We start from the raw sequence: 24,069 nt of genomic DNA, 5'->3' as shown, positions 1-24,069 counted from the left end.
GCTTTTCATTATACTACGATTTATTTTTATTTTCAACTTTATCTGATAAAATGGTATCCAAAAATGTAATAAATTAGTGTTTTAAACTGTTAATTATTTGAAAATTACTTAAATTCTTTGCTAACATTTTTAAAATTTAAAATTTTTAGTTATTTTAAGAAACATGAAATAACTTGAAAAATAATCTATAAAATTAACTATTATTTATCTTTAATGATATTGAAAGATTTATAGGTATAGTAAAGTAAAAACTAGGTTTAATTAAAACTATTATATATTTCTCAATTAAACACAAGTAAAATCATTAGCTTTACAAAAATGTTATCTTCATATAAGTCATTTTTGTAACACCACCAGTCTGAAAAATATTTCATAATATATGAACTGTAAACCTGAAATGAATAATAGAATACTTAAGTAAATTTTTAATCTGTGATATTGTGCAAATTTAATATTTTTTAATATTAACTTGATATAGATAATAAAGAAACAATATATAAATAATAATATATAAAACATTAATTCTGTATCATAAAATTAGATTTTACCTTCTTCAATGTATAATTGTCAATAAAACTCTGTAACAAGATCTTTTCAAGTTCTGTAAACATTTCTATTATTTTTCATGTTATCAAGGCTTATTCTTGTAGATAAGCTGATTTTCATGGTTTGTATTTGGAATATACTTAGTATATCTGAAAAATATAAAACATGAAAAGGTTATGAAGACTTGAATTCAATTTTGAAATGTGATATAATACAATTTAAAATTCATCTAAATGAGAGAAAGGCTCCCTTATTTTTAATTTTAACTACATTTTAGACAAAAGTGAATAAATGGATAAGTGATATTGACAATTAACAGCCAGACAAGTGTATAGTTGTTATTTCTGGAGCAAGGTTAATGCTGATCAGTGACTCAGTCAGCAAACATAGGAGTGATGCACTCTTATTTTGAACAGACTATAGACATTTATTGGATACTCAAATTTAATTAAGTTAATGTTTTAAGAAATAGTAACTGTTAATAATTCAAATAATTTTTAAGTGACTTTAAGACTATTGCTGCAATTACATCAATTGATAGCTGAAAAAAATAAGATAGCAAGGTCAATGTTCATAGTTCACATACTTACAATATAAAAGAAAAGAGAAATATCAACAGAAAAATAAACATCACTAAAATTTACAATGTCTGTACATTTTTAAATAAAGAACAGTCAAATGTAATTTTATTTTTTACATAAATACGAATATGAGAATAATAAAAACTCATGGATACAAAGTTATTTAATAACATTTAATTTTAGAAATAGATTTGAAAATGTAATCTATACTATGTATACTTGTTACTCATAGAAGAGTAACCTCAGACGACAACTAATTTTTGTTCGGTTTGGTCAGACCAAGCTTCTTGATTAAATGAATTTGCTAATTTTTGTTTCCAACAATCAGTTTTAGCTAAAAAGTTAATTTACTATTTTTACCTAAGCTAAACGCAAAGTAGATAATTGGAATAATGAAGATACTCTTAGTATTGTGTTTAGCATTCCACGTTTAGCTGCACAAGTTAATTCATAACACAAGTAGGTACAGAACATTTTACCTAAGTACCTATATTATTAATCTTATTGAAATGTGTAATAAAATTAAAAATATGAACTAGTTTAAAATTATTATTTTTTCAACTAATTTACATAATCCATGTTATTATTATGTTAAATTAAGGACATAAGTATTATTGATTTATAATAATAAAAAAATCAGTTAAATATAGTTACCATTTATCTAGAATTTTTAAATTAAATATATTAAAATGAATAAATAAACTTAATCCTTACTTTCTTCCAGTGACAGGATCAATGACAAAGAAATACATTCACGATGAAAATGTATCAATTGACAGTCATATTGCCCACCCTAATAAAAATAAAAGATTTAAATTTTAGTATGATAAAGAATAGGATTTTCAATATTAAAAAAAAATAGATTATAATATCCTTAGATCCCCTAATATGCAACAAATTTTGGTGTTTTAAGTCATCATTAGTATTATAAATAACTTTTAATATAAACTTTATATTATTGAATAACTACCTAGGTTCATGAATCATTTATGATATATTAGTATGAGAAAATGCAATATAATGCCAAAATTTGTTGCTAAATATGAATCCAATTTGGGTAAGGAAACATTAGCATTTATATAACAAACCCTACAGGAAAATAAACAGTTTACCTTTAATGTTTGGATGACCTACCTACGATTGACAATCGAGGTTTGCTTCCCTAAATTGAATCACCTATGTGGATTGACGAAAGCTTTAAATGCATTTGCTGACAGCTTAAGCCCTAACAGGCTAACATTCCTATGGATCATTTCTAATAAACCTAATTAAAATTCAATGTCGTTGTTTTTCAATTACTTGCACATAAAATATGTTAACAATTTATACCAATAGATAGCATTAATTATATTCAAATGTAAATGCTTACCAGTGAATTAGAATGCTTAGATTAAAGATAGATTGGTTATGAGATTATTAACTTAATTTAGCTAACATTTTCCAGAAAAAAAAAAAAAAAAATTAAACAGGAAAAAATATTTGGTTTTGGAAGTAATGCTATATTATAAAAATTTAAGTAGAATAGAACAAAAAACTTAAAAATAATTTTTCTTAGTGTTCTTAATTGTTAAAAAAAAAATCTCACAATACTCAACATATAGAATTATAAAATTTACATCAACAAAGTTTTGAGATATTTATAAAATTTTATTTAGTATGTAGGAGCTTAAAACTAAATAACTTAAATTGCTTGATATTTTATGTTATTGAATACTATTTTGAATTTTATTTAGCTACGCCTACTAGATTTCAATATTCTAACTTAAATTATAAAATATCAAGCTATTATTTTAAAAAAATGGACACCAGAAGAAAATGCATACAATATATTATTTTATAATATATTATGTTAAATAAACATACACACATAAATGATGTACACAAAAATATTTACTAACTAATAAATATTTAAAATTCATACCTTACCAATAATATATAGAAACAGAAATAGTATTGCTACCTATATAATTTGTTTTTTCAAGAAATTTCTGTTTACATTAAGAAGCTAATTACTGAAAGGAATATAAGAGTTTTAAATATTTTCAAGGTATTATATTCTCATATTGTGTATTTCTAACACAACTGAATAGCTAAATAAACTTAAATAAACCAAAAAACACATAAACTGAAATAATTAAAATTTAATGTTACACATATTATACAAATGCCCAGGTAAATAATATAACATCATAAATAAATATTTGCAGAGTTCATTGTTATTAAGATTGTAATCTTTATTGTAAGAAAAAATACAACAATGCTATTGTATAAGTCCATTCAAAATAATTAAGTATAAGTAAAAATACTAATAACCTTTTAATTTGTACGAATCAAAAGACTAGTTAAAAACCAAATCATTCTGAATATTCTACATATTTATTAAGACTAACAGTTATGAAATTATTTATAATATTAAGTAACCTAAATCCTAATTTACTGTCTTAATAAAAAAATTGTGAAAACACAATTTCCTCTTATACAAAATTGTTGAAAATGTCAAATACTTAGGTAAGCTTCAATTAAAAAATACAAAAGAAAGATATAGTTGAGAAATATAAAAAGTATATTACCAATACAAAACACGTCATTATTGTACTTATTAGATAAATTTAATAAACTGAATGTGCAGTAGACGAGGATGAGAATGTATTTCAAATGACTGGCTCTTGTGTCATTATTACCCAACTCATGAACGGTTTTAAATAATACATAGAAATAACCGGTACGAGTTTCCTATTTTTGTTTATACTGCCTAACAGACTGCTCCTCGGATCCTGCCTAACAATTTTCAAAAAATAAAAAACCATTTTAAATTAGAATCCTAAAAATATGAATATCAAAAAATAAATTGGGGTTCAATTTATGATAATATGCTTTAAACTTTGTTTACCTTTAGTTGAAAGTGATGCATTAATACCGCCGACCAGGATTTTGACCATAACCAGCATTACCAGCATTTACATTACCAGCTCCTAAATGAAGAAAAATCGCAAAATTAATCTATGTAAATTTAATATTGTATAATAAATAGATTAACTTAATAAATACAACTACCTGGGTTTCCATAAGGTGTAGCACGATTATTAGAGGTATAATTTGACCTCATTGGGCCACCACCACCACCATAACTTTGATTTGGACCCCAGTTATTACCTAAATTGCAAATTTAAATTAGACAAAATAATTTTTAAGAAAATAAATTGAAAGAACTTACTAGGTTGTTGTGAGCCTCCCCAACTATCTCCACCACCACCTCCTTGGTTGCCCCATGCTGGATTATTGTTACCCCAACTTTGAGGAGCACCACCGCCACCTTGCCAGGCTCCACCAGAATTTGAGTTGTAACCACCTGCACTACCTCCATACCCACCACCACCACCGCCGCCAGAGCCATATCCTCCTCCCATTCCAGAATTTCCATATCCTCCTCCGCCGCCATTTGATCCTATTAAAAAAAAAAAGAATACATCATAAGTTTTATAGCATATTTTTTACGAATAATAGAAGAAACCTTATTGATTTTTTTTTAGGTACAAATTAATACCAAGTACATATTAAAACAACAATAGAATATTTAATTAACATGTTTTTTAGTAAATACAAATAAAAAAGTTCAAAAATTGCATTTATATAAGATTCATGAATATAATTAAAAATTGAATGCATGCAAAATATAATTGTATATAAATATATATATAAATTCATAATTACTGTTATGATGTCCTCCCCACTGTTCGTTTCGTGGGTTTCCACCCCAGCTACTTCTATTACCACCACCGCCTCCGCCACCACCACGACCGCCTCGTCCACCACGGCCACCACCAGCACCATCACTACGACTAATAGCTTTCTTCACATCCAATTTTCCTCCAGCGACTTGGTGACTTTTGATCACTACATTAAAGAAAACATGTTACAATTTGAATTTTAAGAAGAAATGTATATTAATTAATACTACTCACAAACAGCTTTGTCAACTGAATCTGTATCGTCATACTCAATAAATCCAAATCCTTTTCTTTGACCAGAATCTTTATCAGTTACTATAGTTACATTAGTGATATTACCAAATTTTCCAAAATAGTCAAGAAGATCACTTTCAGATTGTTCTTTTATGCCAGAAACGAACATTTTTTTTACAGTAGCTGCAATGTCTGGTTTATCAATATCCTAAGATTATAAAATAAAATATTTTAAAAATTAAGATAAACATTTTTAATTTAATTAGTAAAATAAATACAGAAAACTTCAAATCATATAAGTAATTTTTTTCTTCTAAATTGTATGTAAAAATATAAAAAAATAAAAAGTATTAATTGAAAATTGCATACATCACGTGGAACAGCTCGCTTGGTTTCCACTTCACGACCATCGATTTTATGGGGTCTATTTGACATGGCTTGGTCAACCATAGATGATTGTGAATAAGTAATAAATCCAAATCCTCGAGATCTATCAATTAAAAACATTAAAATACAATATATAAATAAGAAGACTAAAAACTAGTTATAATGTCAAATAAAACAAAAGATTGGTTACCTTTTAGTTTGAGGGTCTTTCATGACAACGACATCTACAATTTCACCCCACTGTTCAAAAAATTCTTTAAGTGAATCATTAGTTGTGGTGTAATTTAAACCACCAATGAATAATTTTCTGTATTGTTCTGGTTCCTACAATTGAAAACAACTTTAGTAATAAATCGTTGATATGGAAATACATCATGTAATATGTTTTTACTTAGTTAGATGGATAAAAAGTTATAATTATAGATTCGAATAAAGTAATACAATAATTATAAGCATTGATTGGAATAAGGTAGGTTAACTTACGTCGGATCCCATGTTTGATGAGGAAGCTAGTAATACGAATAAACCGGTAATATAGTCAAATAAAACCAAGATATATTAATAAAAGTATTTAATAATTTATAAGAATAAAAATAATAATTTGTTATTAAGATGAAATTCACAAACAAAAATGGAAGTCACACTCGACAGACAGACGACAGTTTTACGGAAAAAGAGTCAATAACTCGTAGTTGGAACGTAGGCGTCTGTGTGCGGTACACCAAAATGGTGGCCAGTTGATGTTGTATGACGCGGACGCTTGTTACAGTGTGAACAACTTAATTTCAAAACACACATGCATTTATCTTTGCCAAGAGCGGGAAATATACACATTTCCGTTTAATAATTACTATATTCTAAATATTATTATAATAATATAATATAATACATATCATAGATTATATTAATTTTATATTTTTATATTATATTAATTTATATAGTCTGTGATAATACCTTAAGAAAAATAAACAGTAATTAATAAATACCATTGACCTATTTATAATATACGACAGAACCACATAAACCATTATTTAAGATTTTTGTGTCCACATGGACACACAAATAAAGGCCAGTGAAAACCTAGTGAATGTAGATTTGGTTTAATCCTTGTCCAATATAGTAAATAACTAATTTTTGCTAAAGATTTACAAATCTATATAAAAAACCATATTTATTTTTTAATTTTTGGGTTCACTTACAATTTACAAATCAGAATTTGTCATTTGAACTTAGTTCCGAAGTTATAGCAATTTAAAATTAGCTATAATTTAGGTTATAGTTATATTTTTTATATTTTGTTACTATACTACTACTTATTAAAGGGTATTGACTCATTTACAAAAAATAAATAGAATATTAAATTAATATTATACTTTAATCAATCATCAGTATACAAAATATGTTTTATAAAATTGTTTTTTCACCAACATAACAAAATGTCCTAATGTATTATATAAATTAAAATTACATCTATGAACTATGAAAAGAAAAATTAATCAATTATTCTTATAATTTACTTTCATCTACCCAAGCTAAAAAATATTCAATCTTTTTCAATAATAACCGTACTTTCTTAACGTCTACAAGTATAGAATAAGTGGCTTTAGCATCAGGAAATTTTCTATTAAATTCTCCCTGTTCTGTTTTTTCTGAAAAAAAAAATATATTTAACAAAACTACAATTTTGCTTCTTAAATTATTTTTTAACATACTCAATGAAACAGTTTTTTGGTCATTTTTATACATTGTCAGTAGATTATGTATGTCAGATAAAGCTATTTTTATATTATAATTGCAGTTTGAATCCAATCCATTGCTAAATATTGTTTCTAAGTCGTTATTTATAAGATTAAAGCCTTCTTGAAAACCTTTGAACATTTCATGCTGAAAACCAATATAATACAAAACTTAATAGTTATCTCAATATAAATTTTTGGCATAATTAATGAACTTAATTTATTACCTCTTGAATACAAAGCTCAACAGATTTTACTGCCATGTCATATGACTCAAAATTCTGATTAAGACATAAATTTTTTGACAAATTATAAAGTCCGTTGATAAATTCTGATAAATATGATTTATGTTTACCATTATAATATCGTATTAAAAACACATATGGAGTTATCATGTTAACTAAATTCCATTGAATGCAATCTGATGGAGATTTTTTCTAAATAAGACATTTTAATTACATTATAAGAATACTTAACTTAAGTAGTTATCCAATGTATATTTAAAACAAATATATTTTAGTATATTTTAATTGGTATTAGCAATTGAGTAAAATATGTATACAGTGGAACCTCGACAACTCTAATCAGTTAGGGACGAAAAAAAATTAGAGTTATTGAAAATTTAACTTATTGAGGTTCGGGATGTCGAGGTTCCACTATAAATTAAAATGAATATATTTCATATAAAATTAAGCAAATTTTAGTAAAAAATTCTTTTTTTTTTTTATGGACATTATTTGGCATCATAATCCACATATACAGTGAAACTTCTATATAACTAACTTCCATTTTACGAAATTTTTTGTTAAACAATTATTTTTGAGAACTATTACCTTCATAGATAATCATGCATTAATTTTATTTAAGAAATTTTTTTATACTACAATTTCTTTTTGTTTCCCATAAGACTTTTTTACAAAGAAGTTTCATCGTATAAACAATAATAATTATTATTTTAATAGTTTTAAAACAATTTTGTATGGGATGAACATTTTATTATTATATTTTACTTTTAATAACTTTAATTTAAACTTTGAATACTTGAATGAAAAGTTTTAAAACATGGTTTATGTCATAGACAAACCACACACAAACAACTAATCAAGTAATGCAAAATTAAGTTAAATAATATAGTATTAAAGTATTTCCTATTCAAGTCTTATCATCAGCCTAAAATAGAAAATTTGAGATACAAATTTTACATACATTTACAGTAATGTACAGTGAACAATACTGACAAAAAAAAAAAATATTAAAACATAAGACTGGCCAATATAAAACAATTGTATAAATCACACCTTAAGGAGCCATCCACACATAGGAACAAATGAAATGATGCCTTTTAGATGTCATTTATAATGAACATGTTAATACAAAATATAATTATATATTAAACAAATTATAGCATATTTTATCATTTTAGTATATTATAATATAATAATAAGTCAATCAGGAGGGTCATTTGTAGTACACAGGGTATACATTTGTGTACCTAAAATTCTAAATTGTAATTTTTGACCCGCTCGGCCACATACAAAAAAATAAAAATTATATTTATATTATTATAGTAAAATAATAAATTAATATGTAAATATTACGATAGTTGAAAATTTATTGATTGATCACGTCTTTATAATCACAATACAACCGTTGTGTGATTATTACTAGTAACCACAAATTTTACTGATTTATTTTGTACATATCTATTGTGTTGCTTTATATTGTTAATTGTTTTTATTTAATTTGACTGTTGAAGTTTCAATTTGTATTAAATTTAGATATTTATAGGTTTTTCACTGCTTACTGCTTGTATTATGTCATTTTACTTTATTTTAATTGTGTTAATTATTATTATTATACTACTATAATATTAATAATGTCAATTATGTGAAGAAAAAATAAATAGTGGCCTGCTCAATATTTATGCGTACCAAAAAAAAAAATTGAAATGACGCCCCTGGAGTCAACGGTAATTTTACACAAGACTAAATAAATAAAAAAAAGAGAAAAAATATTTTAAATAATATTAAAATGTATCTATTTAGAGATGTTTAAATAAATGATAATTTAATTGCTAAACCAGTGTTATTAATTCTAACTTAATTTCCTTACAGACTGAATATTTTTAATTAAATGTCTTATAAAAATTATATAGTAATCTATTATATGTATTTGAATACAAATAAAAGTAGTTTAAAAAAATATTTTCAAACTTGTTTTATTAATTTGTATATAAAATAGGTACTTACTGAAAGTAAAGACAATTTTGGAATGTTGGTTATTAAATTTGGTAACTCACTATTATTAATATTCTCACCAACTTCGGTTACTATTTGTTTTTCAATACTAATATAATATAGGTAAAATAATTATTTATTTTAAAAAAGTAATTGAACAATTCTATAAGATCACTTACGGTAAACACCACCAAGGAGTAAACTGAGGTAGAATTTTAGAGATATCACCAGACTTAACTAGGTGTTCAAATTCTGCTTTTTCTGAGTCCGTTAAAGAACTCCAAACTTGCTCAGCATCATTTAGATCAATTCCATTTAATCGTTCATTAATATCTGTGAATTCTTCATCATCCGAATCACTTTCTGTATCAAGTAGATTTACATTTAACTATTACATTAACAGTTTTTTATTTTTTTATTTGTAAAAAATATATCCTAAATTATATTGTAATAAATTAATATACTAGACTTATATGGTGGATTTCTGTGTTAAATAAAATAATGAATAATAATTTATTTATAATACTATATTAATCTAATACTAATCATCAAAATGAGAAAAAAATTGTCACGAGTCTAAAATTGAATATAGTAACATGCTAGATACTAAAATGCTCGAAAAATCTCGTTTATAAAAAATGTTTGATAACCATTGAAGAATAACTCTATGTACTTACAATACATTTAAATAATTAAAAAGATTTTTTTTTATTTTTAAAAATAAAAGTTGAAATGTTGATACTTACAAAGTAATAATGGCAATATTTAATGATTTAATTTATGTAAATGGTTTAAACTAAATATTTCCTACTTAATTTATAAGTAATTTTATTATTTATTTATAATTTTAGTTAAAATATTTAGTACCTAATATAATAAAATTATATTTTTCCATTTTACAAAAGTGCTAAAAATACAATCTACATAAGTATAACATATAAAACTTCTATTATTGATGTTATTGATACAATTATTATATTTGAAGTAAGTAGATTATTTAAAACATAGAATACTTTTTATTTTATTTAGTTTTTAAACTATAAAAAAGGTATATTATAAGAAATATTTACCAGAATCTTCATTTTCTCCATATACTCTTTTAAGAATATCCATCATTTCTTTTTTGCCTACATCGTCTGAATCTTGAACATCTAATTCTTCTTGAATGCATTCTTTGTAAAATTGTTCTGAACACTCTAAATGAATCGACGATTTATAACATATTAAGGAACAATAAGGTGCTCCACACTTTGGACAAACATATCTGCTTTGATTCCCAGTACAACTGAATAAAATACATTGATAATGTAAACAAATACTTAATGAAATAATAAAAAAATTAACAATAGGTTAATCAAAAATTTTTACATACAATTTACAATTAACATCAGTATTCATACTTAATACTTGGAAATTACTTGTTGATAGTAAAAACAAGTACCTATAAATTTTAAATATTTTAAGTATAAAAGTGAAATGGTTTAAACAAAATTATAAATATATAATAAAAATTGGAAGTATAGTAAGTAGATAGGTATACAATTTCACGGCACACAGTATGAATTATAATAATAATTAAATAATACCTAATAATAATAATAATAATAATAATTCTGATTCCCGGTCTCTTCGTTTCGTATCATTCTTATCAATCGTGAAACCATCCATCCATAAACCGTATAGGTATTATTATCTTGATCCCAACAAAATATTATAATAATTATATTATTTAAGATGTTTCTAACTTTATATAATATACAATGATTTTGTATACGAGATCATATTAATTTATTTATGATGTTAGGATTAATGGTTAGTGAGGTTTGTTAGTTGTATGCGGGCCCGTTAGAAAGTATAGAACTAAAAAATATAATTACAATTTTTGTTTTATTTTTATTTTGTTGTATTAATCAAATGATCAAAAAATTATGACTTGCCGCCAAAACAATTTAATTTGAATATATTATAACATTAATACTACTATCGTCACAATGTAGGGATGGGTATCTTCTCTACATTATGTGTATCTGTACCATAATCAATAATTATTACATTGTACATTTGTTGTCTTCTTCTTTTCATTGTCTTAAATTTCCAATATGTATATATAACACTCACAATATGTAAATATCTAATCGATATTTTTGTTAATTCCAAATTCTATCTAACACATATTATCTATCGGAAGTGATAATTTTAAATACAGCGGAAAATGTTGATTGAATATTGTAAGAGTTAGGTACTCGAAAAAGGCACATATTGAACAACTTTAAACAATGCAAGAAACAAGACGGCTGTCATATAGTATGCGGTCTTCCGGCGATTTACGAATATAGTATGCGGTCTACCGCAAATAAATAAATTAAAAATTATATCATAATATTATAGTAATATCTAGTAAAAAATTAATAATTAAAAATTTCTTTGCCAAAAGAAATGTTGTCAATGAATATAAATAACTTATATAATATAAATAACCTTTCATATCAATACTAATATTATAAAGATACAGTGGCGTACGCAAGGGTAGGGTTCTAGGGTTCTGACCCCCCCTGAAATTTTTTTATTTTACAAAAAAATCTTATTTACCACCATTTCAATATTCAATACACAGAGTCGATAATTGTTGGTTATTTTTAATAGATATAAATTAAATTATGAATTGTAATTTGTTACAACTAATTATGCAAAAACTGTTAAGCAAATTATTTAAATTATTTACTCATATAAAACCCTAACCGAATTAAAATCCTGCGTACGCTACTGTAAAGATACCATATGACAGCCAACAAGACCTGTAATTAATAAAAAAAAATATTTTTGGATTTATACTTTATAGTCCCGACTAGATACTACAAATTACAACGGCACAATGTCATCTGAAAATCCGATGATCTAAATTTTTCCTCTGGCAGGGTTTGACTTTGACGTACTATTATACTTGATCATCATAAAAAGATTTTTAAGTATCAACATGTACAGGATTCTTATAGGTAGATCTTTATGGCTTGAAATATTTATGCCACCAGAATCATCTGTAAGCCTGTAGTAATTTATTGGGGAGGTAATTTCGTATATATAATTCATATTGTTCATAATATTACCTTATATATAGTTATACAGAATCTATTACCTATATAATTTAACTATTTAAGGGCTGTAAGTTACTAGTTCACTACAATGCTATAATATTTTTCTTCATAGATTCGTGTTATAAAAATACGAAGTATTCACATTACACACACTATAAGTAATTATTTCTTGTGTGATCAGGTGATCTATACATGTTGGGTAAATGTATCAAACAGTAAGCATATAGGTACTTGCATACTAAACATCACATTAACCATATTGAAAAATACTTAAGATACGACGGTTCAGCAAAACTATACTGTTTTATGGTCAAAACAATATAATATGACCATCCAATAGAATGCCGTTATTACTCTTATTCGTGCATCGCTTATACCACCGTAGTTTAATTAATAAATATACAATTTAAGACATAGGTACCAAGCTTATTATTCCATATTATACTGCGGACAATTTCTTAAAATTCTATCTTGGTACACTCGATATAGATAGGTTAAGATACTGCTAATACACCTATTATATACCTATCCTCTGATCATATTATACACTATGACGGTGTGTCATGTAAAAAACGTGTGGATATAACTAACATAGGTAATTATCTAATTTAACTAGTTTAGTTAACATAAAACACACGATGTGGACCTCTATTTATATATCTCACGCACCCCCCATAATTTTTTTCTTTGATATATGGACCCTTTTCAGGTCAGAATCGTCTGAGGATCGATATATAGACCACTTTGGGAACCAACCTCTGATATAGACTACCTATGATAGTACCTATGTAGTATGTAATAAGTTTTATTCTAAATTTTTATAATGCATTTTTTTTAATTAATTTTTTTATTTAGATATTATATTTTATATTTGTATTGTCTTTATTAATTATTTATATATATATGTATAAACAGACGTAGATAATATTTATTATATAAATAGGAAATTTTACATACCTAGTTAATTATATTCGTCTGTTATTTTTGTTACACTCTGTATAGTGTGTATAACACTTCGTACTTCGTAGTCAGTAATAATGTAATGATTGTAATGTATAAGTAGATATGTTATATATTATTGTTAATAGGTACTTAATATACTTCAACTTAATAATAATAATAATATATAATACCATTAATACCAATGGTTGTAATGTTGTATTCTTGTAGGTATACATTATGCATCATTTATACAAATACAATTATACCATATGATCAAAATATAATAATAAATTATAACTATATTTTATGGTATACAGTATGTTGGCTAGTATGACACTATGACTACCAACTTTCAACAATAAATAATTACCTAGGTAATTATAATAATAGCAAATCGCTATAAAAATATAAAATTTAAATGTAAATTAAATAATTCAATACAAACATTTTAATAATCTAAAATTTAAAAAATATTTAATTTATATAATTGGTTAATAATAAAATCATTGTCCATGTGTACATTTTATATTGATATAGATAGTTTTAAAGTGTAAAACGTTGATAACCATTGCCGATCAGTAGTCACTATAGTCACCATACTCTACTTACACTACCAATTGCCAAGATATTTGGTGAGAATACGTAGGAATGACCCACGTTTGACTCGAATTCTATTCTTGAAAAACTAAACATTCATATACTTCAGGCGTACCTAAAGATTTATAAACCAGCTTACAACTAATGAACCAACTAAAAATATTAGAAACATCTCGAAATATATTTCTTTTATATTTTAATTAGATAATCTATAATTTAATATGTAAATATAAATATAGGTAATTCCAACTATGTAAATTAGATGGATACAAATTATTAATATTAACACAAAATAAATATTTAGTAACTAGTGATCATTACTACTTAGACGTAATGTTTACTGCTTTACTGTACAAGATAAGCATAAATGCATAATAAAAAGTCTATATAATTTGATTAGAATAATTATGACACAAATAATATTACCTACTAATTATTTGTTACAATTTTTTATTTTTTTTTTTTTAATAAAATAATAAAACAAGGAAATGTTATGTTTATGCTTTATACAGTAATTATTCAGGTATTATAATAAGTAATAACGCATGTTGAAATCTTAATGATAAATATATAGAAAAAACCTCTGTCCAATTTATTATTATGACATACCTACCTCACTTTTTTTTTAGATAGATACTGTTCAGTTTAAACTCATTATATAACAATCAAATTATTTCAATGCTTTAATATTATACGCTTTATATTAATGTATAAATTTTTATATATTAGTATTTAGTACCTATATCATAATATGATATGCCACATGCATATTATATTATTATGTGATGCCATACTTTAAACCGGTATCTGATAAAAGATTACTGTATTTTAAACATCTTAGAGCACGTCCAATCAAAGTATTTGTTGGTACAGTAGGTATAGCTATAACATATTATATAGTGTAGTACACTGTACAGGTATTCAGCGACTAAACACTGAAGTAGTGAAGTACTGAACAGAACTACCTATAGAGTTTATTGACGTCAGACGTGTTATGTTTTAGACGAACGTGTATAAGCTTAATTGTAATAGATTTATTTTTCAAAATTAATTGTTATTAAATTATAATTTAATCAATTTCGTTTTTTTGTTTTTATAAAAACAATATGAGATCAGTAATATTTAGAAGTCAATTAAAGCCATTAAAGGTATGTATATATATTAAATAAAATAATATGTGACTTATTATACCTATTATACATATTGAAAAATTAATGTACACGATCTTTAAACAAAGAAATTAAAGACACATTTATTCTTAATTAGAAATTGTTTTTAAGATTATTTATTAGAAAAATAATTTAAAATGTATAGGTGGTATTGTATTATACTAGTTATAAACGTGTTAATTAAATTATTTATAATTTTTTGTTTCAAAACACACCTACCACAATAAATAATATGTTTTACTTATAAACTACATTAAATTAATTAAATTGAATATAAAGGGTAATTCATATTATTGTTGGTACCTATCTACCTATTTATTTATGTTAACCTTAAATTAATAGTTCCTTCATAATAAATATTAAACTATAATATTATTTATGATTCTGCTATAGACAGAAATTAAGGTCCTTATTAGCTTAACCCCAAAACATTTTTAAAAAATACAATTTAAAAATAATTTATAGGAAAATGTTTATTCGTTTAATTACTTTAATTTGATGATAAAAATATAAAATAATTATTATTATTGTTTTTTAACATTTACATACCTTGGTAAATTATTATTACTAAGATTATAAGATTATGAATTCGTAAAAAATACATTATTTTAAACTTGCCGAAATCTGTAAATGTAAAACATAACTTCTTAACACAAAGGTTTAATTAGATACTAATGAGTTCAATTTTGAAACTTTTATCTTGCAATTTTTGGCATTTTTGCTTTAACATGATGTTTTCCAAGGACATTTTTTAATTTTAATTTTTATATATTTTTAATAATAACTACAATTTTATTAATACATTTTATAAATGATATTTTTGTTTTATAAATATTTTACCCATTCTTTACGTACGTTGTAACTCAGTGCCGTACCCAGGATTTTTTTTCGTGGTGGGCTTAAGCATTCATATTTAACTCTATACAAAAATAGGAAATAATTTAAAAACATACGTCATATACACATACTATTTAAAATAAAAGATTTCGGGGTGGGCTTAAGCCCAAAAGCCCCCCCCTGGATACGGTATACTGTTGTAACTCCTTAACCAACATCCTTAATTTAAAATATTTTCCTGGTAATGGATTTTATATTTTTTAAACTTTTAAATATATTTAAATTAAATTAAATTACAGTGTATTTTTTGAAGTTTAAATGAAGTTATATTTTGGTTTTTAATGCAATAAGTCCACTGCCTTAATAATATTAGTTGTATTAGTGTTATTACTTATTACTAATCATTTGTACAAATAATATTCGTATTAAATGTAGACATGCAGTGTAAGTCTGTTTTAGGATGTTGGTAATTTACAAAATATAAATTATTGCTGAGATTTTTAAAATGTACCTAAATAAGAAAGAAAATTATTGAAATTCGTAAACGCCGCATAGGCATGCGCAGGATTTTGTGTCAGGTGCAGCATGTATTATTTTTAACAAGCCCTACAAAACAATAAGCAGCCCACTTATTTTCCTTATCATGGTTATACCTAGATCTGTAATCTAGACTAGTGTGTATACCTATGCTGAATTTTTCTGTCAATATAAAACCCATGTATGTTTTGATTTCTCATTTTGTTAAAATAGTATTCATTTTTAATTTAAATAACCTTAAATTAAATATTTATATTTTATTTTAATTATAAAATTAAAATTTTAAATACATAGGCGAACGAGTGCAAAATTTTAGGTTAGACAAAATTGTAGATATTTGTATAGGTACTTAAATAATATTATGCTTATAATACGTGTGATAAGAAAAATTATTTATAAGAATCTATGAAGAGATTATACTCTATTTTATAATTAGCAAACTAATTATTTCAATTAAAATGTATAATATATTAACTTAGAATTACTTTAGAACTATACAAATATACAATGTACATAGTACAAATAGTACAATAGTACATTACAAAATATAATCAAATAGATAATAATATCTGCATATCAAAATGTATCATATTTTAAATAATTAAGATTGGAGATGTTTCTGCAGCGCTCCCTAGAAAGCTAGAAACCCTGTATTTATGCTCCAAAGATTTACGTATTTATTGAGTATAAGTATAGGTAAGTTCACTGTAATAAATTGTAATGAATATGAGTTAAATTTTAAGTCAATGACAATTACAAAAAAACGATTCTAAGCGGAAATGATACAGTATAATGTATTATAGATATAGGTACCAAGTTGGCCTCTATTCTAATGATATTTTATAATCAATATAATATATATTTTACATTCATTATTAAATTATTTTTCTATAAGTAAAACAGTAAATTATTATGAATTATTTTTTTCCAAAATGATTGCATACCTATATAAATTATGAATACCGAATAATTACAACATTAATAATGTTGTACCTATTAATATACGATCACCTATAGCCCTATAGGTCAATATTATAAATAATTATGCACTCATATTTTTGACATTTTTAGAAATGAAGAGCGACTAATGAGATACTATACTTACCCTTTTGGCTTTTAACTACAAAATAATTAGCAAATTTTCCTTATTTTATTTATTTTTATCAAAATTTGAACTTGAAAAGTTTACTCTCACAAAAAAAAAAAGGTTAAATTAATTTTTGCTGAACATTTATATTATTATGGGATAAAAAAATAATAACACGCGCTATAAGTTTCAAGTTCCTACCCACAATTGTTTTTAATTTACATCAAAATAACAAAAACTGTAATTCTTCATTTAAATATCTAATTTCATCTAAATTTCAGAAAAAAACTAATTATGTAAAACCTTAATTGTTTTTTAAGATTTATGAGACTCAGTGACACCCTTTTTACCAATATTTATGTATGAAAAAAAATACCTACTAAAAAAAAAATCGAAAATGTCAAATGTCTGTAAAAGAAGCTTTATAGCTTAAAAAGAGTCGAATTATTTTTTTTTAGTATGAATAGAAAATTTTAATTTCAATAATTATCTATGGATAATAGATGTTGAATTCTTGATAAAAAAAATTGATTAGATTTTTTGTCGAATATTAATTTTGCGTGAAAATCCATGTTTCCTTATATTTGGGTTTTTGTTTTTACGATTATTTTTAAAAGTATTTGGATTAAAATAATTTTTCCCCTTTTAAAGTATTAACTATAGATTAAATTTATTAATAGAAACACTCTCAAAGTGAAACATTGATGCATTTTTATTGCTCTAAAGTGTTATGATAGGCAGAAAAAAATACACATTGTTGTAAAATGTATACATCATCGCTCCGCTCAGAATCTAAATTATTTAGGTACCTAATACTTAATAGGATTACTAAAAATAGTATAAAACTTATTTTATAGAGTATTATAATGTATATAAAACATTCTTATACTAATTACACAACTATATATACATCATACATGCTTTTATATGAGTTATCTATAATTATTTTTATTATTGTCTGAACTCTGAATAAAAATTTATAAAATATTAACTTTTTAGGCAAGTTTGTTTGTCAATGGATTTAACAATTTTACTTGTAATAATAATTATAAATTGAGAAGAAATCATACAAATGCTCCGAGTCCATTATCTATTTTGAGCGAAGATGAACAATTTTTTAAGGAAACGGGTATGTTTTTACTTGAATACTTGTACTTACTTAACTTAGGTATTATAATATTTGCTGATTCATAAATATTTTATACAAGCTATATGTATTTTACAATTAATGAATTACCCATGTTTATAAAAATTACCTATAAATAATATTTTTTCATGTGAAGTCTACATTGTATATATTATATTATAGACAGCATAAAATATAGTATTGGTATGATATATATTTATATAAACCTAATACATTACATGTTATTATAATATTTTATATACGTTATACCTATTAACCTACCTATATATACAAATGTATTATTTATATTATTTAATAATTAGCATCTAGAATAGACTTGTACCTACCTAAATACTAGGCATATATAATTTGTTTTAAATTGTATATAAATTAATTTTATTTAATTGCAGTTAGGAAATTTTCTCAAGATCAAATCGCACCATTGGTAAAAAAAATGGATAAAGAACATAAAATCGACGATGAACTTGTGAAAAAATTATTTGAAAATGGCGTAAATATATCTTACTTATAGTATTTTTCTATATAATACAAGCCATAATGATTAAATTGTTAATAATCGAATATTAAATTATATTTATTGGATACGTACCTAATTTGTTCATAAAATGTTACAGTTTATGGCTATTGAGATAGATCAAGAATACGGTGGATCTGGATCGTCATTTATGTCTAGCACTTTAACAGTGGAAGAAATAGCTAAAGTTGATCCTTCGGTTTCAGTATTAGTCGACTTACAGAATACCCTAGGAAATAATGTTATGTTAAAAGTTGGTAATAAAGAACAAAAAGAAAAGTATTTACCTCGATTGGCACAAGACACAGTAAGTATATACTTTACTATTAATATATTACAGTAGGTATCTACTTAATTTAATTTAGCAGTCTGACTATTTAATTAATAATGAAAAAAATTACGAAATAAAAAGGACTAATAGGACTATCACAAACTATAACAGGTAAACATAGTTTAATAATATTTATAATATTATTACTACTTACTAATAGCTACTATTATTTTTTATTATTACAAAATGAAGGTTTATTTAAAATCTGTATTTAAAGTAATATTATAATACAATAAGCAAATGAGTTATACCTAAGTTATTACAAAAATAAATAGATGGACAGGAGAGGGGGAAACCGCCTATCACTGGCGGCACCCCGAGCTACTACCTATAAGTTAAAAGTATTACTATTAAAATATTTTAGTATAATATACAACAAAGCTTCGTTAAAGTTTCAGGAATAACTATTAAGTTCTGAAGATATTTGGTATAGACTATAGACCAAAGACAACACCTACCCATACATTATAATTTAGGATTTACTACATAAATTAATAAGAAAAAAGCCTATGTGACATTGCCTATATCTCACCCTACTACCCTAATATAGTAATATAAGATAGGTACCTACTTTCTATGTTTAAAGATTGATCACAATTATTATGATAACAATTCTTAGAAGTTACCTAATAGCCAATAGGCAATTATTGGTTTAAAATATAAATTATTTTAATATTTGTAATTCAGGAAAAATGTATAATAATTAGTAAAGACATACAGCATTGCACTACAACAGCAATTGATTATTATTTTTAATGATAATAATGAACAGTGAACACCATATAATAATTTATAATGGTATATAAGGTATAATATTATTGACCTTAGGGTTATTATTAACTATTATTTTACTGATTTTTGACCTACCAACTGTTATCAAATAACTTATTACCAAGATTAAGTAGTTTTTTAACTTAACTCAATTTATTACGTCCTACTTACCTACCTATAATGTGATTAGGTACCTTCCAATATCCATACTTCGTATATATATTCAGATATTCTACACAATAAAATAAAATATTATTCTTTTTATTAACTTGTCTTGAGCTTGGCTTACAGTTTTCATCGTTAATTAACTAATAAGATACATTTTTTTTCTTTGTAGATACCTACATAGAAAAGAGATTAAATGCCTATACCTAGAGAACCTATAATATAATAGGTATTGAGTAGGTACTATTATAATATGAACGGAAATATACCTATACCTAATAGAATTTTGATTTATAGGAAGCCGTGAGGTATAAACTGCTATCAAATAATTTTATTTTTATTTTAAAATCCTTTGAAATTAAACAATAGATAGGTATTAATAATTGGAAAAATAAATGCTTTGATAGGTAATTGTTGGAAAAATTATACAATCATAATAGATAATGTGTATTGTGTAGGTAGTTATCGTCACATCATTTTTTTACATAAGTACCTTCCTACTAGGTAATTTAATTGGTTGTTATTGTCCAAAATGCCAAAACATTAAAAAGATTAATATTATTGATTGATTAGTGGGTACCTACTACCTAGGTTACCTACCCTTTAAACTCTTGAGTCACTTGCCCATCCACTCAGTTTATTTAAACCTATAATATAGGTACTGAATTACTTATACCTAATTGTAATTCTTAATATATAAATAATATATATTTTTTTAGATAATTTTGTTTTTTAAATTGTGTAAAAGTTTTTTAAATAATGAATGTCTCATCACTCTCATCTCATTATAGGTACCTATTATTTAATCAAAAACCACTATGGGTACAGACTGTGGTATCATTCATATTATTATAATTTATCAATTTTTTTGTTGCCTGGTGCAAAATTCAACAAATACTGAAAACTCTTCTTTAATAGATATATGATAATAAAAATAATAAATGTATAAGAAAAATTAATTTTAGGTTAGCAGTTTTTGTTTATCGGAGCCATCATCAGGATCAGATGCATTTGCTTTAAAAACCACAGCAAAAAAAGATGGGGACTATTATTATATAAATGGAACGAAGATGTGGATTTCAAATTCTGATATAGCAGGAGTTTTTTATGTTTTTGCTAACACTGATCCTTCCAAGGTAAAAAGTTTTATTAAAGTTTTTATATCTGTATAATAATTATAATTTATAAATTTAGGCACTTCTACATATTAGCCAACTATTATAGTAGATGTCTATTATCTACTTAATATATAACTTTTATTTTAGAAAGTATCTTGAATTTTAATAGGAAAGTTTATTAGTATACCAGTACATTAGTATATTCAGTTGTTGAAAAAACTATATTAATAATATTTTAGGGTCATAAAGGTGTTACATGCTTTATTGTAGAACGAGATCAAGAAGGCTTTTCAGTTGCAAAGAAAGAAGATAAGCTAGGAATGAGAGCATCTGGTACATGTGTTCTTCATTTTGATAATGTCAAAGTATAAATATTCAGTTATATACAATTACCAATTTATATAACCAGTTTATAGACTGAATTAATAATTATGTAGGTGCACAAAGATAATATTGTTGGTAAAATTGGTGAAGGTTATAAAATAGCAATAACTTTCCTTAATGAAGGAAGGATAGGAATAGGAGCACAAATGGTTGGTATAGCACAAGGATGTTTGGATCACACAATACCATATACATTGGAAAGAAAACAATTTGGTTCAAAAATTTTTGATTTTCAAGTAAGCTTAAAATATATTAAATATATAATATATATTTAATATATTCAATAGTATATGTATAACACAAATTTATCATTACTTATAGTCCATGCAACATCAAATTGCTAGAGCAGTGACTGAAGTTGAAACAGCCAGGCTGATAGTGTACAATACTGCAAGATTAGTAGACGCTGGTTTACCATTTATTAAAGAAGCAGCAATGGCTAAATATTACGCTTCAGGTAACATTTTAAGAGAAAAATACCTACTATTGGGTTATTATCACTTTTTTTGTCAGACACAATCAATATGTAAACTATAAAACTAAATAAATTAACGTTTAAAAAATTAATTTTTATACTCATACATGTTAATGTTGAAATTTTTGTAGAAGTTGCCGGTAAAGTTACATCAGTATGTATTGACTGGATGGGCGGAATTGGTTTTACTACAGATTACCCACAAGAAAAATTTTATAGAGATTGTAAAGTTGGGCCAATTTATGAAGGAACAACCAACATGCAACTAAGCACAATTGCCAAGTTTATTAAAAAAGAATATGAACAATAATTATTTTTTGTTTTTTTTTTTTTTTTTTATACAATATTACATAAATTACTTTTAAAACAAAATAAATGTAAAATAAAATATTGTAACTGGAATATATTAAGTTTAATATTCGAGAGAGTTGAGTTATAAATTATAAAATTTGATTATTTACAACAAAATTACTACAGAACAGTTTAATTATATACATTAAACATAATCTAGATTAGTATCATCTTTAATTATAAGACTAATACTTGGCAATATTTTTTTAATTTATTAAAAAAAAATTATATTCATAAGTTTTTGTTTTAAATTTGTACTAACTACTAACATTTACTGGATAAAGACAAAATTATTATAGATTTTAAATTGTTTTCTATAAAGAATGTTAAATTTTCTTAATTCTAATTTTGAAATTTTTATCAATAATATGACTTTTCTTACCAGTTTTACTCAAATAACAACTTTAAAAAAACAATTATAAATACATTTTTATCTCAGAGTTAACTAATCGTATTTTTTTTTTTATATATATATAATATATATAAACAGTAATGACAAATTTAGTTCAACACTTATAACTTGTAAGAAAAATATTATAAATTGTTGACAATTGAAAAAAAAAATTATGACCCATTAGATAAAATAATGTATAAGTTTAGTAACACAAATTAAAATTATTAAAAGAATTTGAAATTTTATAAATTTAAAAGGCAAGTATTTTTAATAGTGCTATAAAATAGTATAAATATGAAAAAAACAGCAGATATATATATTTCAATAAAATCCTGAATCAATCTTCTTATTATTACAACAATTAAATTCTAACATTAGTCAAACTTTTTATTTATTTGATTGGCATAATTTTTTTTAAACTAAGAAAAAATTACAATTTATTTACTTTAAAGTGGTAATTCGTATAGCTTAAATCCTATATACAGCATATCACAATTCTGAATTTATTATCAATAACTACTTATTTATTAACTATAACTTCGCCTATATTATACTGTGTTTGTATTTTTGTATAAATTTGATTTGACATGTTCTAATGACAAATGCCTATTCAAATTTCAGTTTAAAATAAAAAACCAAATACTACACCAAGGTTTACACAATGCCTTATCTACAACTTAGTGATATGAAGTCCAGTTTTAATTTAATT

The 24,069-nt window shown here is 24.3% G+C and overlaps 3 protein-coding genes across 6 annotated transcripts; 1 reads left to right on the top strand and 2 right to left on the bottom strand.

Moving 5' to 3' along the window:
- Positions 1 to 256: 256 nt before the first annotated feature.
- LOC114124061 (heterogeneous nuclear ribonucleoprotein 87F-like) lies at positions 257 to 6,198 on the bottom strand. 3 transcript variants are annotated; one of them, XR_003592413.2, is made up of 11 exons: positions 5,960 to 6,198; positions 5,667 to 5,800; positions 5,459 to 5,579; positions 5,090 to 5,297; positions 4,839 to 5,021; positions 4,342 to 4,572; positions 4,179 to 4,280; positions 4,018 to 4,099; positions 1,842 to 1,920; positions 549 to 695; positions 257 to 392 (listed from the first exon to the last, which is right to left on the bottom strand). XR_003592413.2 is itself a non-coding variant. In XM_027987225.2 (9 exons), exons 1-8 carry the CDS (start codon positions 5,969 to 5,971, stop codon positions 4,038 to 4,040), a joined length of 1,053 nt encoding a protein of 350 aa, XP_027843026.1. In that variant the 5' UTR covers positions 5,972 to 6,198; the 3' UTR covers positions 3,670 to 3,948; positions 4,018 to 4,037. The 3 variants fall into 3 exon arrangements, 2 of the variants coding, with proteins under 2 accessions (XP_027843026.1, XP_027843025.1); XM_027987225.2 differs by lacking the exons at positions 257 to 392; positions 549 to 695; positions 1,842 to 1,920 and adding an exon at positions 3,670 to 3,948; XM_027987224.2 differs by lacking the exons at positions 257 to 392; positions 549 to 695; positions 1,842 to 1,920 and adding an exon at positions 3,670 to 3,905 and having other exon boundaries at positions 5,960 to 6,197.
- Positions 6,199 to 6,832: 634 nt separating this feature from the next.
- On the bottom strand, positions 6,833 to 19,588 carry LOC114124069 (zinc finger HIT domain-containing protein 2). Of its 2 annotated transcripts, XM_027987235.2 has the most exons (8): positions 11,036 to 11,103; positions 10,822 to 10,890; positions 10,520 to 10,734; positions 9,629 to 9,812; positions 9,462 to 9,558; positions 7,440 to 7,649; positions 7,189 to 7,360; positions 6,833 to 7,125 (listed from the first exon to the last, which is right to left on the bottom strand). In XM_027987235.2, exons 2-8 carry the CDS (start codon positions 10,845 to 10,847, stop codon positions 6,983 to 6,985), a joined length of 1,047 nt encoding a protein of 348 aa, XP_027843036.1. In that variant the 5' UTR covers positions 10,848 to 10,890; positions 11,036 to 11,103; the 3' UTR covers positions 6,833 to 6,982. The 2 variants fall into 2 exon arrangements, with proteins under 2 accessions (XP_027843036.1, XP_050053096.1); XM_050197139.1 differs by lacking the exons at positions 10,822 to 10,890; positions 11,036 to 11,103 and adding an exon at positions 19,447 to 19,588.
- Positions 14,996 to 23,038, top strand: LOC114124068 (short/branched chain specific acyl-CoA dehydrogenase, mitochondrial). The gene is made up of 9 exons (XM_027987232.2): positions 14,996 to 15,228; positions 18,710 to 18,839; positions 19,247 to 19,347; positions 19,472 to 19,678; positions 21,604 to 21,774; positions 21,996 to 22,121; positions 22,194 to 22,376; positions 22,462 to 22,597; positions 22,747 to 23,038. Exons 1-9 carry the CDS (start codon positions 15,187 to 15,189, stop codon positions 22,923 to 22,925), a joined length of 1,275 nt encoding a protein of 424 aa, XP_027843033.1. The 5' UTR covers positions 14,996 to 15,186; the 3' UTR covers positions 22,926 to 23,038.
- The last annotated feature ends 1,031 nt before the right edge of the window (positions 23,039 to 24,069 follow it).

The sequence above is a fragment of the Aphis gossypii genome, chromosome 1 (genome assembly GCF_020184175.1).
Source record: "Aphis gossypii isolate Hap1 chromosome 1, ASM2018417v2, whole genome shotgun sequence".
Classification (NCBI taxonomy): domain Eukaryota; kingdom Metazoa; phylum Arthropoda; class Insecta; order Hemiptera; family Aphididae; genus Aphis; species Aphis gossypii.
Note: the sequence above shows the minus strand (reverse complement) of the source record. Positions and strands in the feature narration are given on the sequence as shown.

Excerpts from the sequence above, each read along its gene's own strand:
- LOC114124061 (XM_027987225.2), bottom strand. Across the intron at positions 5,022-5,089 it reads TTCAGTTGACAAAGCTGTTT|TGATCAAAAGTCACCAAGTC; the intron begins GTGAGTAGTATT and ends TCTTTAATGTAG. Across the intron at positions 4,281-4,341 it reads GGGAGGCTCACAACAACCTA|GTAATAACTGGGGTCCAAAT; the intron begins GTAAGTTCTTTC and ends TTTGCAATTTAG.
- LOC114124069 (XM_027987235.2), bottom strand. The coding sequence starts at position 10,847 with ATGAATACTGATGTTAATTGTAAATT. Across the intron at positions 9,813-10,519 it reads TGGAGAAAATGAAGATTCTG|AAAGTGATTCGGATGATGAA; the intron begins GTAAATATTTCT and ends TACTTGATACAG. Across the intron at positions 7,361-7,439 it reads TTGAGCTTTGTATTCAAGAG|CATGAAATGTTCAAAGGTTT; the intron begins GTAATAAATTAA and ends ATTGGTTTTCAG.
- LOC114124068 (XM_027987232.2), top strand. The coding sequence starts at position 15,187 with ATGAGATCAGTAATATTTAGAAGTCAATTAAAGCCATTAAAG. Across the intron at positions 15,229-18,709 it reads GTCAATTAAAGCCATTAAAG|GCAAGTTTGTTTGTCAATGG; the intron begins GTATGTATATAT and ends TTAACTTTTTAG. Across the intron at positions 21,775-21,995 it reads CTAACACTGATCCTTCCAAG|GGTCATAAAGGTGTTACATG; the intron begins GTAAAAAGTTTT and ends ATAATATTTTAG.